At 43.0% G+C, this 17,016-nt stretch overlaps 3 protein-coding genes across 3 annotated transcripts in view; 1 reads left to right on the top strand and 2 right to left on the bottom strand.

The window, feature by feature from the left end:
- LOC309550230 (uncharacterized protein) overlaps positions 1-17,016 on the bottom strand; it is a gene marked incomplete at its 5' end in the record, with an annotated part of 1,091,635 nt that overhangs the window by 561,886 nt on the left and 512,733 nt on the right. The gene's annotated exons all lie outside the window — the stretch shown is intronic.
- The window catches only part of LOC309548745 (uncharacterized protein), a gene marked incomplete at both ends in the record, with an annotated part of 197,458 nt that overhangs the window by 176,039 nt on the left and 4,403 nt on the right, over positions 1-17,016 (top strand). The window lies entirely within an intron of this gene.
- Positions 1-17,016, bottom strand: part of LOC309548749 (uncharacterized protein) — a gene marked incomplete at both ends in the record, with an annotated part of 30,260 nt that overhangs the window by 11,054 nt on the left and 2,190 nt on the right. The window contains 5 exons of the mRNA XM_082248699.1: positions 12,239-12,378; positions 14,588-14,729; positions 15,032-15,238; positions 15,318-15,545; positions 15,635-15,732. Coding sequence (XP_082104825.1) covers positions 12,239-12,378; positions 14,588-14,729; positions 15,032-15,238; positions 15,318-15,545; positions 15,635-15,732 — 815 coding nt within the window. The remainder of the gene's footprint in view (positions 1-12,238; positions 12,379-14,587; positions 14,730-15,031; positions 15,239-15,317; positions 15,546-15,634; positions 15,733-17,016) is intronic.

Genomic DNA, 17,016 nt, shown 5'->3' on the forward strand with positions numbered 1-17,016 from the left:
CCTGGGTGGCTGGGGGACAAGGAGAGGGCCCCTGGGTGTTTTCTAGAGGAGGAAAGACCCTCAATGACGCCAGAGTCAATTGCCAGGGAAGAGAGTGGAGCTGAGCAAGTCCTGCATATCTGACCTGAAAGCCAAACATGGTGTAGATGGAGCCCTTTGCCCTACACAATGACAGCACCCGAGGTGGAAGGTGAGTGGTAGCGGGTCTTTGACATTATATAGCATATGGACTCTGTCCATTATTGGTGGTTTTGTTTGGAGTTGTCCTTTAGATGTTTAACTCTGTTGTTTTTGACCCGAGCTGTGAGGGACTGAGGTATGACAGCCCACTATGCTGAGACTTATAGTGCCCTAGAATGTTGAGGACTGAGGAATCCTTAGTCCCTAACAGAGGGCACTACAAGTCTTAGCATAGCAGGCAGTAGTTCCTCAGTCCCCTACAGAGAGCAGTACAAGTCCAAGCAGGTAGCCTTCTGCAGTGGGACTTGTTGTGCCCTTGACTGTGGTGGACTGAGGAAGGGAAGTGTAAGGGGGTCTCTGTAAGCTCAGATGTATGGGGGAGCTTTGGGGACCACAGAGTTCCCTTTTACACCAGAGTCCCCAGCTTCCCCCCTCAAATAATGGTTCCCAGAACTCTCATTACATCAGAGTCTTCACACTTCCCTCTTACAGTGTAGTAAGTCTGGAGACTCCGATGTAAAGGGGGCTCTGTAAAATGTGATTAGAGATTTGAAATTTCTACCATTTTTATTTTCTACTTACGATCCACAATTTTCAGCTGCTCAAATGGCTCGCTGTCTCTGAAGGCATATTGGAGTGTGGCCGTCCTCCTCCTCCCCTTCTTCACCAAAAGCACAAGAGGGTGCCGGCCGTCCGCTTTGGCTAGAAGCAGAAGAAAAAAAAGAAACATAAAAAATACGAATGTACATAGTAGTATTAAAGGTTGTGAAGAGACACTTGATGGAGGTAGGAAAGGTAGGAGCGAGAGGGAGGGGGGGGGGTGTTGGTATTAGTGTTGTTGCATACCAAAACACATGTCCGCCTACCCAAAAAATTGTAACCTATCTGGTCACATGTAATGTATATTTTTACTTACCGGAGATTTGCTCCACAGCCTTTAGCAGGAGCCTGGGTGAGCGCCTTTTGGCATCACTCCAGGCCCGCTGCAGATCCACCACCCGAGCCTGGAACATGAATCTCCGCCGCAGCCTCATCCGGACACGACACATCATCTTGTGCTTTTGGTGAAGATGCGTATTAACTTTGTAGCACCACCCCCGCAGGAGCTGCTGATTATATTATTGGGTCTACTCCCTGCCTAACAACCCAATCAAATTGGCTCGATCCCTCCTCAGGCACAACTGACCCTGAATAGGACTGGACTATCAAATGGATAAACAAATTGGAATACAATACTTCAATATGCAACAGTACCTTGTTACCTTCTTTAACAGTAGTCCTTCTGGGTGACACAATGGAACAGCACACAGGATTGTAATTAATCAAAACTTAGTTTACTATGTATCAAATTGAGTAAGGGAGATACAATACCATACAAGCCCATAAAAGGTTACTTAAAACAACTTTAAAAAGATAAAAGAAATACCCCCACACTCCTCCTTCATTAAGGCTAGACACAGTACCAGATAGGTAGGCCTATCTGAGTCCCTCCCCCAGAGTTCTCTTCTTTCTTCTTGATCTTCGCTAGCAAGGTTATTGAATAGAGCTCATTTGTAATCCAAATTAGGAAATGAAGATCAAGAGAGAGAAAGACAGCGAGCTGTTAGTTGTCACCGCAGGGTGTCTGTGTAACTGAGCAACAACTTCTGCGAGAGAGATAAGCCTCTGGCGACTCCTTTTCAGACTTTATTGTTTGTCTATGAGTCTCCTGAGAGAATATGCTGATAAACCCCAGGGTTTATTACCTCCTGTTGCGCTACCGCTATCTGTAGATAAAGCTGTCTCTTTGGCAGATAAAGTCAGTTATTGGGCATGTGCCCTCTCACCAACAGAAGTTTCTCCTTCGCGCGCTCCACTGCGGTCTCAGTCCTTTGGCTATATGTCAGCCGCGCGCAGTCTTTCTGGTGGATCACTTCCGGCCTCTGCAAACAGCAGTATGACCTCCGGGAATGTGTCTCGTGCCTGAAAGAGGACGGTTCAACGTCGTCCCTCCAGGCTAAAAGGCTTTGGCCCAATATCCAGCATCAGTCCTCCACTCTCGCTCGCTGATTCCTCAACGTCCAGCACAGAAAGGCGCTCCCCCTCCTGGCTAAGCCTCTCTCTTCCTTTTAAATAGCCTCCCCCATAGTGCCGTGCGGTGCAGCCGTGCACCCTGGATCTTGCAAAGCAGCATGGGAGATGTAGTTTCTTCATCTTATGAAAAGGAAGTCACAGCCCGGGAAATTCCATGCAGCTACCAGTAAAGGGAGCCTAGTTCCTTCTCACATATCAAACAGTATCTTTAGGCATATTTAACCCCGCTACAACTTTATCATACCCCCAGAGGAGGAGGAGCTGTGGAAAGAGCAGTGTATGTTTGAGTCCAAGTATGTCCAAAATAGTACAGTCTTCAAATAACATGCTAGGTCGTCTTTGAGATATTGTAGATCAAAGAATTCCATTTCTGGTGATACATATACATCGATGTCCAAATCTACCTCCATGACATAGGTTGCCCCAACTGGTGATTTCCTCTACATGATATAGCCATTTTCTCAATTGGCCTTTCATGACACACCCAGGGCCGCCATCAGGGGGGGACAGGCAGTCACTGTATTTACAACCTTATTGCTGTCCATTTAGCAGGGTGCAAGTAACTTTACACACATGTAGCATAGGTATCAACTTTTGTCACCATGTTAAAAGGACAGCAGTATGGGTAGCATTACAGTGACTGTTATTAGTCCAGGCTCACTAAACTAGCCAATGCTTGGAAAAGCAAGCCATGCAGATTGCTTTTCAGGTCCCTTTTAACATGAGCTGTCTGATTGGGTGTGGCTGTTAATTTTTGACGCAGACCTGATAAGCCCCTCCATTCTCCTTTATGGAGTGTTATATGTAAATGGGATTGCTTCATTTGAGATGCAGATTTAAACTATGTATGGCCAGGCTGAAGGTACCCAAGTTGATTGATCGATCACCTTGAGGACAACGTACAACCAGTCTGTCAGATTTTACACACACTTATCGCTAGCATCTCTTGTAGCCACTAGCAATAATCACTGTGTTTTCCTGGCAGGGGCAGCACCGGGAGAACACAATGGCTCCGCAGGAGGGTTTCCCCTGTCTGTGTTGATGGTGGAATCCAGGCAAAATGTTTTTCCTGCAAGCCACGGGACAAACAAAGATAGTTTTTTAATTAATCCATGATTTTGCCAAAATGGGAAAAAAAAGATGTTTGCTTTGTATATTCTTAAGTTTGCTACATAACTAGAACATGTAACAGTGTTATATCATTGCAGGAGATTTCCCCTCACTTCCTGTCTTGGTGTCACCAGGACAGGAAGTGAGGGAATCTCCCGGTGGGGATATAGCCAGCAATTCTTTCCTTTTATATATACTATGGACATTATAAGGCAACAATTGCAAGCTATTTCCCCACAGTGATATTCCCCTCACTTCCTGTCTTGGTGACACTAAGACAGGAAGTGAGGGGAAATCTCATGCAATGATATCACCCTATTAGAAATTTGAGTTCCGTCTAAAAAGTATACATAAAGTAAGCACTTGGTTTCCAAAGTGGCAAAATTATGGAGGAGTTAAAACCCCATAGTGTGATCGGGGAATCTGACGCTGTGCTCCTACACTCCTCAATGTGTCTGTTCATTATGCTGTGCTGAATTATCCTTGATTCGCAATTCCTGCAAGAGTTGCACATGGTATGTGGGAGATGCGAATTTAAGGTGGCATAATTATCCACACAATCCTTTTTAAAGGTCCCCAGCAGAATTTGATGGCATAGTGGTTCACAGCAGTGCCATCAGATTCCAGTTAGATCTGTAAATTAACAAAGCAATGTGATCTGGGGGTGTATTTAACTTGCAATGGACACCCCCATTCATTATCATGTGGCAGTGTGAGATGGGTGTGTTGGGAATGTGATCCATTAAGACAAGTGATTATACACTCACGTGTTTCGTTTAGAGGTGATTTGTTCAAGGCAATCCTTTGAAGACATGACCATTCCAGATTTTTGTGATCACTGATTCCATCTCAGGTGAACCAATTAGCTGCTGTGTGCAGATCCAGCTTATTATGGTAAGAGTGTCAGACAAGACAAACGGTGCAGAGCTTGCAGTGTGTATGTATGTTTTTAAGGCAATAATTTTTGGCATAATTTATTTAGGGAATATAATGTTTGTAATCTTGCATATATGAAAAGGGGCAATCCATTTGTCTTTATGTAGACAGATTCCAAAGCGTCATGGCAATCTGTCAGAGATAATTGTGTTTCATTTTGTGTAAAAGTAGAAAGCAAGCAAATCTATCTAGATACAGGCATACCCCCCTTTAAGTACACAATGGGACCAGGGCATGTATGTTAAACGAAAATGTACTTAAATTGAAGCAATCCCTTCTTTGTTTTCTCAATGCATGTAAATACACCAGCTCCCTAGGAAATTTTGTGCACCTTGACATTGCCTTGCTCCCAAACCATGTGGGACCATGTTAAGGGGATCCAGGACTATGACATGATAGATTACCTAGGCAAGCTGGCCAGCAACAAAAAGGATATGTTGCAGTCCTGGGTACCCTCTCGGTGCTCCCTAAGTTTGTTATCCCTGTCACTTATGGTTTGTGAGCAGTGTCATGCCAAGCTGTGTCCTTACTCACGAGTGTATGTAAAGTGAATATATATATATTTTTTTATATATATATTTTTTAATATATATACATATATATATATATATATATATATATATATATATATATATATATATATATAGATATAGATATAGATATATACATACATATATATATATATATATATATATATATATATATATATATATATATATATATATATATATATATAGATAAAAAGTAAATCGATTTGTAGATATATATATATATATATATATCTCAATATAGATATACAGTAAGGAACAGGTTCACATCTAGGAACTTTCTATAACAGGAAGCTTCTATCTCACGTCTAATAGGCAGAAAGTGCATGCGCAGATCTGCAGACCAAAAGTTAACTGCACACCCGCTAGATAAGCGACACCCCCCCCAGCCACCATCTCGCACATTCACCCCCCCCCCTTACCTTACAGATAAATGCCACAATCTCATGTGTAAAGAGCGCAGGAGCCATGATCACCCAAGTTGCCGAACGAACTGTACTGTTTCCGGAAACGGGTGCAGCCAAAAATAGTTTTGTTTCCGGTTGCATTTACAAATGTGATAACGCAGTTTTTTATATTCGCGAATTCGCCAAAAATAGTCACCTTACACAACCATTAAGCATATCTAACAAATAGGCAAAAACATACATTTGTGGCCACCAGAAAACTTTATTTAGACACATGAAGATATTTTGAAAAAACATTTGATACATGCTCTTTATTACAAAGACAATACACAGCTCAAACATTTCACATGACCTATTTTTGGCACAGTCTCCACAGTATACCATTGAAGCCACAGAATTGAATATTTTAAAGCAAAACACACTTTGTACAACTTTTATAGCATATACATCAACAAAGAGCACATAATCTGAAGATACATGTGCAGATTGACAGAACAATACACAATTATGTTAACACCAAAAAATACTTACAGAGAGAGAGAGTCAAGTGCGCTATGTGTCTTTGAACATAACAGACAACACAGCAAAATCACACCTCCATAAATAACAAAGGCCCCCAAATTTTAACCATAAAGCATGTGACACACAATATATTTGACCTCTTCCTAGGCCAAATCTTTACTCCAGTCTGAGTGACCTATATATAATCAAGGGAAAGACACACCCAGTAATGGTTACTCCCAGGCAAAAATTTAACTGTGTGTGTCCTGTGTGTTTTGGAGCATGCTCAGTTGGCAAAAAAAGGGAAATAGAAATGTGAATTGAGAAAATTCTCTCTTCAAGTTTCCTAGTCATTACTTAGAAGGTTTAGATACAGGAATACATACAATTACATGAGAGAGCGAGAGAAAGCGAGATATATATTTAGGGAAACAATTGAAACACCCCTTTTTGGAATTGGCAGTTGAGATTGTGAAAATTGAACAGATATGTAAGCCAACAATCTGACTCATCACTCATGAACATCCCTAATCTTGGCGTGGCAATTATATCAGGCGTTCTTATGGGCGTTTTTGCTGGCGTTTTCCCAGGCATTTTGACATGCATTTTTTGGCAAGGGATTTTTATAGGAAATAACGTTAATAAGCCCCAAAAACAGACCACAACACCTACATGTGAACGTAGCGCGTTTGGTGGCGTTTGGGGGGATTTGTACAGCTCAAGGATCAACTCCCAAAACAGCCAAAAAGTCCAATCCTATTCAGTTCAATGGCCCCTGTTCCCATGTGAGCATTTTGACAGCATGAGAAAAACACCCAACGCTCACAAGTGGACAGGAGCTTGTTTAATGGCAGTAAGGACTGAGAAATAGCACAATCATTAGGGAGTCTGCCTTCATGCTGTAGGTTTGTAAGTTCGAATCCAGAAGGAGCCCTCTGTATGGGCAACACTTGGAGGTCTCCAAAACTCCAAAGGTTTACATCAATAATTTTGCTCATGTTTGAAAAAGGCATGTGTATCAGTAAACTTTTAATCTAAAGACATGAACAAAATACAAAAGATGCCACATAAGTGAATATGTAGCAATATTGTGAGTGAGCTAAAGCTATATTTGTTTGTTGGGCATACTTTGCTAATTAGCCAAGTATGGGGATATATATATACCTTCAGTTAAATGGGTAGTCAAATGCTAACACTTGGCCAAACCCATATGGAAGAAAATGTTGTTATATTTTAGAAAAACATTCTTTGTAAACACATAGAATATTGGCAAAATTGTGACATTTCCTTTATATTTGTGAAATGCTAATAATCTTTATTTGAAATATGTTTTACATCTTTTTTTGTTCTATATGACTACCCATTCCCCAATGTAATATTTGGTTGGATAATTTAGATAATGTGGAGGTTTTATATAAACACTGTAGATTTCACTGTTATTATTTCAAAGTTAGCAGGAAAGGTGTATGTAACGTGATGGTGTTTACTAAGGGATCCCCTGTTAGAAGTGTGCATGTTTTTCCAATCCGCCGTTTTTTTCCATTTTCTATGGGCGAGCCAGCGGATTTTCCATCGGTATTCAAAGAAGAAATTGCCCAAAATCGCGCTAGCGGAAGTTTTTGAGCCTATTTGGCGTTGCGCATGCGCACATTCGCGCGTTCGCAGCTCGGGGCTGGAGGAGCTTTTTAACCTTTCTACACTTTTTTTTGACATTTTTTAAAAGCCAGTCATCTCCAAATTGTCTTCCACACCTTCCACAGTTATTTGGGATTTTTGGGGGTACAGGGGAAAATTTGGCAAAACTTTAGTCGAGCTTTTAGCTGGCGTGTTTTTAAGTCGCGCTCTGACCTTGTTGCATCTTAATGAATCTCACACTAGGCGCTATTTTCCGCCCGCCGTTCTCTGAATACCACTTCTGACGTACGAATTCGCCGGTTCGCAAAAAACCCACCAAAACGCCAATTCGCTGTACTATGAATCAGGCCCATTATTTCTCAGCACCTATTATTATTTGCACTTTTATACAATGTATCCACTTTTTTCTTTTGTCATTTTGCACGTTTTTTGATTATTGTTTTATATGTGAATCATGATGTTTTAGGATCCTTTTATGAACTATATTTTTTCAACACATCTAATTTATTTTATTCTATTAAATTATTCTATATTTATTACAGTGGGCTTTTGCCCATTGAGAAAGTAGCGCCGATTTTTTTTACATTCTCCTTATTACAGTAAGTATGTGGTGACACTACACAATTGGCTGCTCTTTCTGTAGATTACCTTTTGATCTACACATTTGGATTCATATTCACTCCACCGCATACATCCCATACCCCATTGGTAGCACATTGGCCTTCTCTCTACCTCTATTTGTTCTTACACCCCTTGTTCTCCCAGAATGCATGGAAGGGCCTGAGGTGCCCCGACAGAGTGTGAAGTACTAGGCTGAGATGCGTCCGCTGGACCGGGCTCTTGAAAGGAAGACCTGAATGGTTTGAAACTTTTAACCATTTCAGAATTCATGGTCTCAAGGAATTTTCTAAACATGGAAAAAGATTCCTTTTTAGTTAGGGCATCCATACAGTCCTGGCATAACACTTTTTTCCAGGTTGAAGACATCTTTTGTTTGCATGAGGCACATTTCTTTCTGGGGACCTCCCCTGAGACCGCACCGTCTTTTTCTTCGCGGCTCTTACCCTGCAAGGCACAAGCGAATCTCAGCTGTAAAAATAGCCCAGTGCAAAACAAATCTCAAAACTAATTTTCAAAACAAATTTACAAAAATAAATTTCAAAATGTGCAGGGGATGAGAGACATCACCTTGCACGTGGCCCCCTCCAGCAGCATAAAACAATGCAGCCCCGACTGGTGCCCCTCCACAGGTGCTAGGTAAATAGAACAAATGACCCCCATCACTCTTTACCTGAGGGCCAGGATCCGCCAGCATCCCCCAATCTGCTTCCTCTGCAGCAGCCACCTTCATAGATGTACAGGGAGCCGAGGTTGCTGTGTCCTATAAGTGCCTGCCGTCTAGGCACGGCCCTTTGCTCAGTGTCTGTCCAGGGAGGTTCCGGCTCGGCCCTGTGGATTGGAGCCGAGCCCATGCAGTGGCGTCTGTTCTTTTTGGGGCCCAGTCCTGGCTTTGGCTGCAAAGAAATTTGAAATTCCCTCAGACGCTGTGTCACTTCCGCCACGCCGGCCCGTGACATCACATCCACTTCCTCCCATGAGGTCGGAAGAGAACACTGGGCTAACGTCTCCCCATTTCCCGGTTTACACACCACAGGAGACCCACGGAGAACACCCTGAACAGGCACCGCTGGAACTCTGCAGACTCTGCATCTCCGTGGACCGGGTAAGGCCTCACTAAGACCCCCCACCAGACAAAAACTAGAGGGAGAGGGGTCCGTCCATCCCCCCCTTCCCGCTCCAGTGGTACCGGGGGGCCCTGAGTTCCCTGACACCCTCCCCAGGGTCACTGCCCCAGTACAGGAAAGGCCAGGGTCGGGAGGTTCCTGCCACCTAGCACGAAACCTGACAGCACCCACCCACCAGTGATACTCTCTGGCCAAGGAAACACAAAAAACTGAGGAGGACTGCCTCTCACCTGTATTTAAGCTAATGTGGATTGTGTTTCCTGTGCTAGGTGGGAGGGGCCTATATCTCAATTAAGCCGTCCTGGAAGATGACTTTGGAAAAGATCATAAAATCCTTGGAGGATATATTTTCTTTTTCTTAAAAAGCATAGTGCGTTCCATTTATATACTATAAAATGAATCCCTGGAGGAAAAATATTTTTTGCTAGATGGGCCAAAACAAAATGGCCCCTCTAGTAAATCACGCTACAAACAGAGATTCTAGTTGCACACATTTGCAAATATATGTGTAAGCCGCAGTGCCCATGCCAAGGCTCCTCTGTATACTGCGCTCCTAATTCTCTAGTTTTGAGAATCTCCAGGTAGGAGCACATATAGCAGTGGATAGATTAAGGGAAGGTTTGCTTGGAGGCAGCCCATTCCTCCTTGGAGGCATAAGGACACAATGAACACCCAGCAAGAGCACAATGATAGCTAAAGGCATCCAGTATGTCCCCACGCCAAATTCTGCCGGCAAGCTGTGCAGATAGATGGCAACCAACCCAATCTATAACCAGCCTTTGCAGTAAGGTGCACATGGAAAGGCTATACATATCACCTCCAAATTCTAAACAACACGGCTGCCCTGGTTTTTATCAAAGAGTGTTTGGGCTGCCCAGTTCACAAAATTATCACAACATGCATTTGTCCAGGCGAAATTCTGAATGTAGTGTAACACAGTTATTTCCTATGATTGTCAGCTACATATATTGGCCATAATGAGGTATTTTTCCAGAAATGTTTCCATCAGTAAAAAATGTGAAATACCACATTATGGACATTAGATAGGACTAATGATCTTATAAAATCATTGCAACAGACCCAACCAGGACAGGGACTTTTGGAGGGGACTGCAAGGTAGCCTCTTGCCTACTGACTATGGGCCCTGGCTTTTGAATCGGATTTGGATCCATGTTTCCCCAGAACATACAGACTCTGAGAACCTAGGACTCAGATACAGATTTGGGATCTCTATGCCCAAACCAGCAAAGCCCCTTCCCCCCAGACACAGAGTAGATGTTAACATATTCAGCTCAAAACAACCCAATGCTGGGGTCTCCTGCTTCAATCTGTTAACTAAGCTGTCTTTCTCTCATGGTATAATTTCCCCATTGTGTGCCTCCTAGGTGTGAATTCCCAATTTAATAGAGTCACCTATTGTTTCTGTCTGTCCGCTAGTATTGTGTCCTCTTCACCTCGTTACCAAACTATTGTGGGATGTTTATGTTTTTATAATGATTAGATCACAGTTAGCTGTTAGTGAGTAGTTATTAATTGGCTTACTCTTTAATTAGGAATACTGTTTATGTTAGCAGTACTGATATTACTGTTTACAGTTGCATTGTTTAGGATGATATGATCAAGCCTTTACCTGATTTTGTGTGGTATATATTCTGTGTAAATTTACAATAAATGCAGTTCCAGTTTGCTGCTAAGCTAGTGTCCTCTAGTTCTTGGGTGCAATGCTCAGCGTTAATACCTGGTTCCAGATTGGAAGAAGCTGTATCTTGGCAGAATCACCCACGCTGGGTGCAAGGTGGTCCACCATAATCACTATATGAACAGTGACTACAACGACTAGGGAATTCCCTGGTAAAGGTTCCATTTTTTATTTTCTACTGCTATCAATGGCCAACAGAGTACAACACATAGATGTCTTTGGTGAACTCTGATCTCCTTAGGAAATGTTTCTTACATGATGAAGATCAGCCATGGAGTATATCTGAGGTGTATATCAGGGTGTGCTTCTTTCCCACATGAGAGCTGTGATGTCCAGCAAAATTCATATAGAAGACATTTCCCGCACTTAAGGCACTTTTACACCTCAAGGTTTGTGTGGGATCCCTGATGTACAGGAAGACAGGGCTTCAGTGAGGAATAATTCCCTCACTCAGCACAGTTAAGTAGCTTCTCCCCCACGTGAGATCTCTGATGTCTGTAAAGATGGGACTTCACTGAAAAAACATTTCTGACACTCAGGACATGAATACGGCTTCTCCCCTGTGTGAGATCTCTGATGTCTGTAAAGAACAGACGTCCGTGAAAAACATTTCCCGCACTCAGGACAGGAATGCGGCTTCTCCCCCGTGTGAGATCTCTGATGTATGGAAAGACTGGATTTCCTTGAAAAACATTTAAAACACTCTGGACAGGTATATGGTTTCTCCCCTGTGTGAGATCTCTGATGGGTGTAAAGATGGGATTTCCGTGCAAAAAAAATTCCACAGTCAGCACAGGAAAACGGCTTCTCCCCCGTGTGGGATCTATGATGTTTGTAAAGATTGGACTTGTCTGAAAAACATGTCCCACACTCAGCACAGGAATATGGCTTCTCACCTGTGTGAGACCGTTGATGTGTGACAAGATCTGCTTTTTGTACAAAACATTTCCAGCACTCGGGACAGGAATACTGTTTCTCACCTGTGTGAAACCTTTTATGCACATCAAGATTGCATTTAAAATGGAAACACTTCCCGCACTCAGTACAGGAAAACCTCTTATCTGTTGGATAGATGGCACCATCTCTCACAGTCTGAGGTTCCTCAGGATAAGAGGAATACGATGGTCCGGAACCATCCCTCACAGTCTGAGGTTCCTCAGGATAAGAGGAATACGATGGTCCGGCACTGTCTCTCACAGTCTGAGGTTCCTCAGGATAAGAAGAATACGATGGTCCGGCACCGTCCCTCACAGTCTGAGGTTCCTCAGGATAAGAGGAATACGATGGTCCGGCACCGTCCCTCACAGTCTGAGGTTCCTCAGGATAAGAGGAATACGATGGTCCGGCACTGTCCCTCACAGTCTGAGGTTCCTCAGGATAAGAGGAATACGATGGTCCATCTACACTGTGTGGTGCCGGATGGACATTTGAGGTAGCCAGGTTTTCTCCTGGACTATACTGTGTGATGTCCTCATCTTCTACTTTACAGTCTGGAGACAAAGTGAGACAATCCTCTGAGGTTTTCCTCATCTCCCGTCCATCTACTAAAATAGAAATACAAAGATTATTACTAGACATCAGCAGATTGGTTCCCCTAAACCAGGACTCCGCCCACATAAGGGAGCTTTGAGGATCTTACAATTCCACCCTCAAGGTAACTAGTAAATGGGTCCTCTGATCTCCTACCAGTTCGTTTCTTTATTCATGGACCTTAGTCAGAGAGTGAGGAAACAACGAGAACTGTTTATTATAGGAGTGACAGTGATGAGGAGATTATAGGACGAGTGTCCCCTCCCCCTCTATCACTCATTGCCATCTTCCCAACAAAAGAAGTCCCGCACTTCCTTATTTAGTCCATGATTTAGTCATGAATAACAGCGGGGCTGAGCCCCACCAAAGGTCAGAGAGTGAGGATGGGGGAGAACAACCAAGGTGAAGACTGGACTGATCCTGAAGACCGCCATCATTGGGTTACTGACTCCTCCCTCATTATCACTTTCTGTTTAAGGTTCCAAAGTTTGAGGATGTTATTACATTAGTATCACCATGTTAAAGCTCTGTCCTCCAATCAAAGGAGAAAATGGGTGTAACAAAAGAGAATCCATATTATGTGTATATATAGCAGTGGGTAGAGGGGAGAGAGCAGAAGTCCGCACTATGTAATGTACAACATATTGTAGAAGATACAACAGATAGGACTATATAGTATCAGAATGATGTAATGTACAACATAGAGTTTATAGGGCAGGAGTATGTAATGTACAATATAGAGTATATAGTGCAGGGGTCAGGAGTATGTAATATACAACATAGAGTATATAGTGCAGGGGTCAGGAGTATGTAATGTACAATATAAATTATACAGTGTAACGGTCAGGACTCATAATTTTGGTATTCAGTAATCAGTGAAAATTTGAATGTTCACGAGACAAGTTGCAGAGGTCCCACACCGCTGCCTCCCATCTCCTGAGACTGCACTCACTGACTTGAATTTCCTCAATGCCGGAGGGACAAACTGACAGTCTTTATGTTGTAGGGTACAGAGAAATATTGGGGTACTCTGTGTTTGTCCACGCTCTTCTCAATAAACCTCCGATGTTCCCCAAATCTTGTGCGCATGGTGCGGATAGTGTGGCTAACATAAATTAAGCCGCACGGGTATGCAAGACCGTTCACCACAAAGAATGTGGAACAATTTATAAACTGTTTGATTGGAAACTTTCTACCATGTCCTCCAACAAAGTTCTTTTGGCCATGCGTATAAACGCACATGCTTTACAATTAGTCTTTTTACATTTTTAAACGCACATATAAGGCATGGAACAGAATACCCAAGGCATCCAATGTCCCAGATTACTAGGTTACCTAAAACCTATGGTGAAAAATCAACATTTTGCTGCCAGCTGAACCCCAGAATCTCCATAAATCCAGTCTAGATACATAAATTGTGTCTGCAGCACAGAGAAGGAAGATTATCCGAGAGAAATACAGGAATATAGGACGGGGAACACAGCTCAGGAAAGTGACCAGGGGATTACAGGCTGATATCACCCAGTCCCCGCCCTACTCTGGACCAATCAGTAAGCAGTATGGGTGGAGGAATGTATTTAGTCCATCCTCCTAACATACTGCTAATGGGCCTTGCCACTGTGGGTGCTGGGAAGACTCAAGATGGCGGCTGGTGATTCACGTCTTGCACATTACGTCATATCTCACCTTGCGCATGCGCAATGAACACGGCGTCCGCACCGCTATTGGCATATTTATAGATGCCAGCAGTGAGAGGCCCTCATAAGGGCCCTGAGAGCCGAGCGTCATTGCTTTGCTCACCTTGTGGAAGACGCTAACACTCTTGATGGGACACCTTAGGTAGGTTCTTATCTTGGTCTAGGAATTGGATTTCAGTTTTCAATAGACGATTTATGAGTATTTATTACTCTCTTTTCCTTCCTTTAACCAGGCAGGAGTTCAGTACAGTCCTGCTATCATTTGGATTGGAATTCCTTAACATATTCCCTTCCCCTCCTGAAGAAGCTATACAGCGAAACATGTTGTGGAATTGTGGAATTGTCAGGAATTGTCTGTACACAACTTCATTAAGAGTGAGAATTGTTTTTATTGATGCTTTTATCATTTTTTGATAATAAAAAATTGATATTTTAATATCATGTGTTTTTGATGTATTGGCACCTTAAAAACCCTAAACCACTCGATACAATTTTATATTGAATGTATTCAGTGTTAATGACCCACCTGTGCTGATCTCTGTAGGAGTGTCCTCCTCTATAAATGTCCCCGTTATTCCATCCTCCTCCATAGAATGCTGATCATCCCTCACATACCTCTCTTCTTCTTCTGCTTTAACCTCAAATTCTATATCGATTGGATCTCCACTCTAAACAAAGAAAATGAGAAAGAATATCATCTGTAAAATATAAGATTTATTATTGTGACATCACATAAGAAATCTACACAGTGGGGTTGATTTACTAAACCTGCAGAGTGCAAAAGGGTGCAACTGTCCATGGTAGTCAATCAGCTTCTAAGTTCAGTTTGTTCAATTAATCTTTGACAATAAAAAATCTGGAAGCGGATTGGTTTCTATGCACAACTGCACCAGATTCGGCACTCTCCAGCTTTAGTAAATCAACCTCACTGTCTCCATGAGTCTGTATTGTATAAGCTCCTCCCACCAACCTTGTAACAGTGAGGGATGGTGTGACCTTCCTGTGTGGAATCCCAGGAATACAGAGGATGGGGACATCTCTCTGGTGGGTTCCTGGTATTAGGTGGCTCCATCATATCCTTGTGTCCTTCTGAAAACTCCTCCATCACTCCATACTCCTCATCCTCCTCTTTATACTCTTCTTTAACATCAATATTATCATCCCCGAGGTTTCCACTCTGAATATATAATAAAACATTCATTGTAACAAACATGCTGTGTATAAATCAGAACTACCAATCATTGTCACTCATCTACCTGATGATGGTGAGGGATGGTGTGACCTTCCTGTGTGGAATCCCGGGAATACAGAGGACAGGGACATCTCTCTGGTGGGTTTCTGTAGCTGGATGACTCCACCATGGTGTCCTGGTACAGATCTTTGTGTTCTTTTAGAAACTCTGACTCCTTCATCACCCCATCCTCATCATCCTCCTCTTTTATCTCTTCTTTAACCTCAACTTTAGAATCTCTCAGGTTTCCACTCTGAATATATAATAAAAATGACATCAATGGTAACAATGCAGATAATGCACAGATCCTAATGATACTATCAGTGATTGTTCCTCATCTACCTGATGATGGTGGGGGATGGTGTGACCTTCCTGTGTGGAATCCCGGGAATACAGAGGACGGGGACATCTCTCTGGTGGGTTCCCATTACTGGATCCATCTGTAGGAAACACACACACTGACTGAATACATTGTTTCTATGTGTTTATCAGATGATGGGGGATCTAGGTGGATCCTCCGTACTGCTCTCTCCTTTACAATAAAGTCTCCTCTTACCCGGTGATGTGAGGGGCGGCTGATTCTCCATCATGACGTCCTTCCCAGCACCGCTCACCTCTCCTGTCAGCAACTCCATCATCTTCTTGGTGACTTCTAGAATCTTCTGCATGTTGTGTCTCTCAGGTTTTAGGGAGTCACATGGAGGCACTGTGATGGTCATATGATCACCTGACTTCACAAGAGGAAATCTCTGTATTGGAGAAGCAATAGGAATATCATGTTAGAATCCCAGAATCCTCCTCACCTCTCCGGTCAGGTCTGTGTTTTATTAATAGAGATAACAGTGATGTCATGTGACCTCCCAGAATCCTCCTCACCTCCCCAGTCAGCAGGTAGATGATCTCCAGGGTGAGGTTTAGGATCTTCTCAATCATGTGGTTCTGGTCCTCCGCTCTCCTCATTGGTGCCGTCATCTATGAAGGTTTCCCTGTAGACAAATAACTTTGATAACAGAGAGTTAATATGAAGGTCAGTATGTATTTAAGCACTATGGTCCGCAGTGAGAACATTTTTAATCTGGACAGTTTAGTGTTCGCTATGATCCTTGGGGTCCCAAAAAGTTTGGCCTCCTGGATCACAAATTCCATTCTCTATTTTAGGTGTAAGATGAGGAAGAGATCCAGGAATCAGGATAAAGGTCAAGGCAAGCAACAGACTTCTCCTAAAATGAAGAGTGAACTTTGACCTTTACCATACAGAAATCTGTCAGGAATGTGTGAAAGTAATCTCCCATGTGATCAGGTGATGTGCGGAGGAACGGAGTGTAAATAGCAGACAATTTTCTCCAGAGCTCCTAATGGTGGGGATGGATTTTGCGGCATGCTGGTGCCGAGTTTCCACCCCCGGGGTCACTGCAGGTGTAGAGAAAAGCTGTGTAAGAGGATATGGAGGAGAGATGAGGAGGAGAGATGAGGAGGAGATCCAGGAATCAGGATAAAGGTCAGGACAAGCAACAGACGAGCGCATCCAAGAGATGAAGCCGGGGTCACTACACAGAAAATCAATCCAAGGAAACAACAGGCAGGACGAGGAATAGCAAAAAGGAGCTCAGAGACAAATGAGAATATTGCTGAGCCAATGGGAGTTTATCTCAGCATGACTTACATAATGAAGGAGATGAGGGGGAGGGGAGGTGACCATAGATACATGGAAATTCAGCTGGTTC

Source organism: Pelophylax lessonae (assembly GCF_965119305.1).
Source record: "Pelophylax lessonae genome assembly, chromosome: 3".
Classification (NCBI taxonomy): domain Eukaryota; kingdom Metazoa; phylum Chordata; class Amphibia; order Anura; family Ranidae; genus Pelophylax; species Pelophylax lessonae.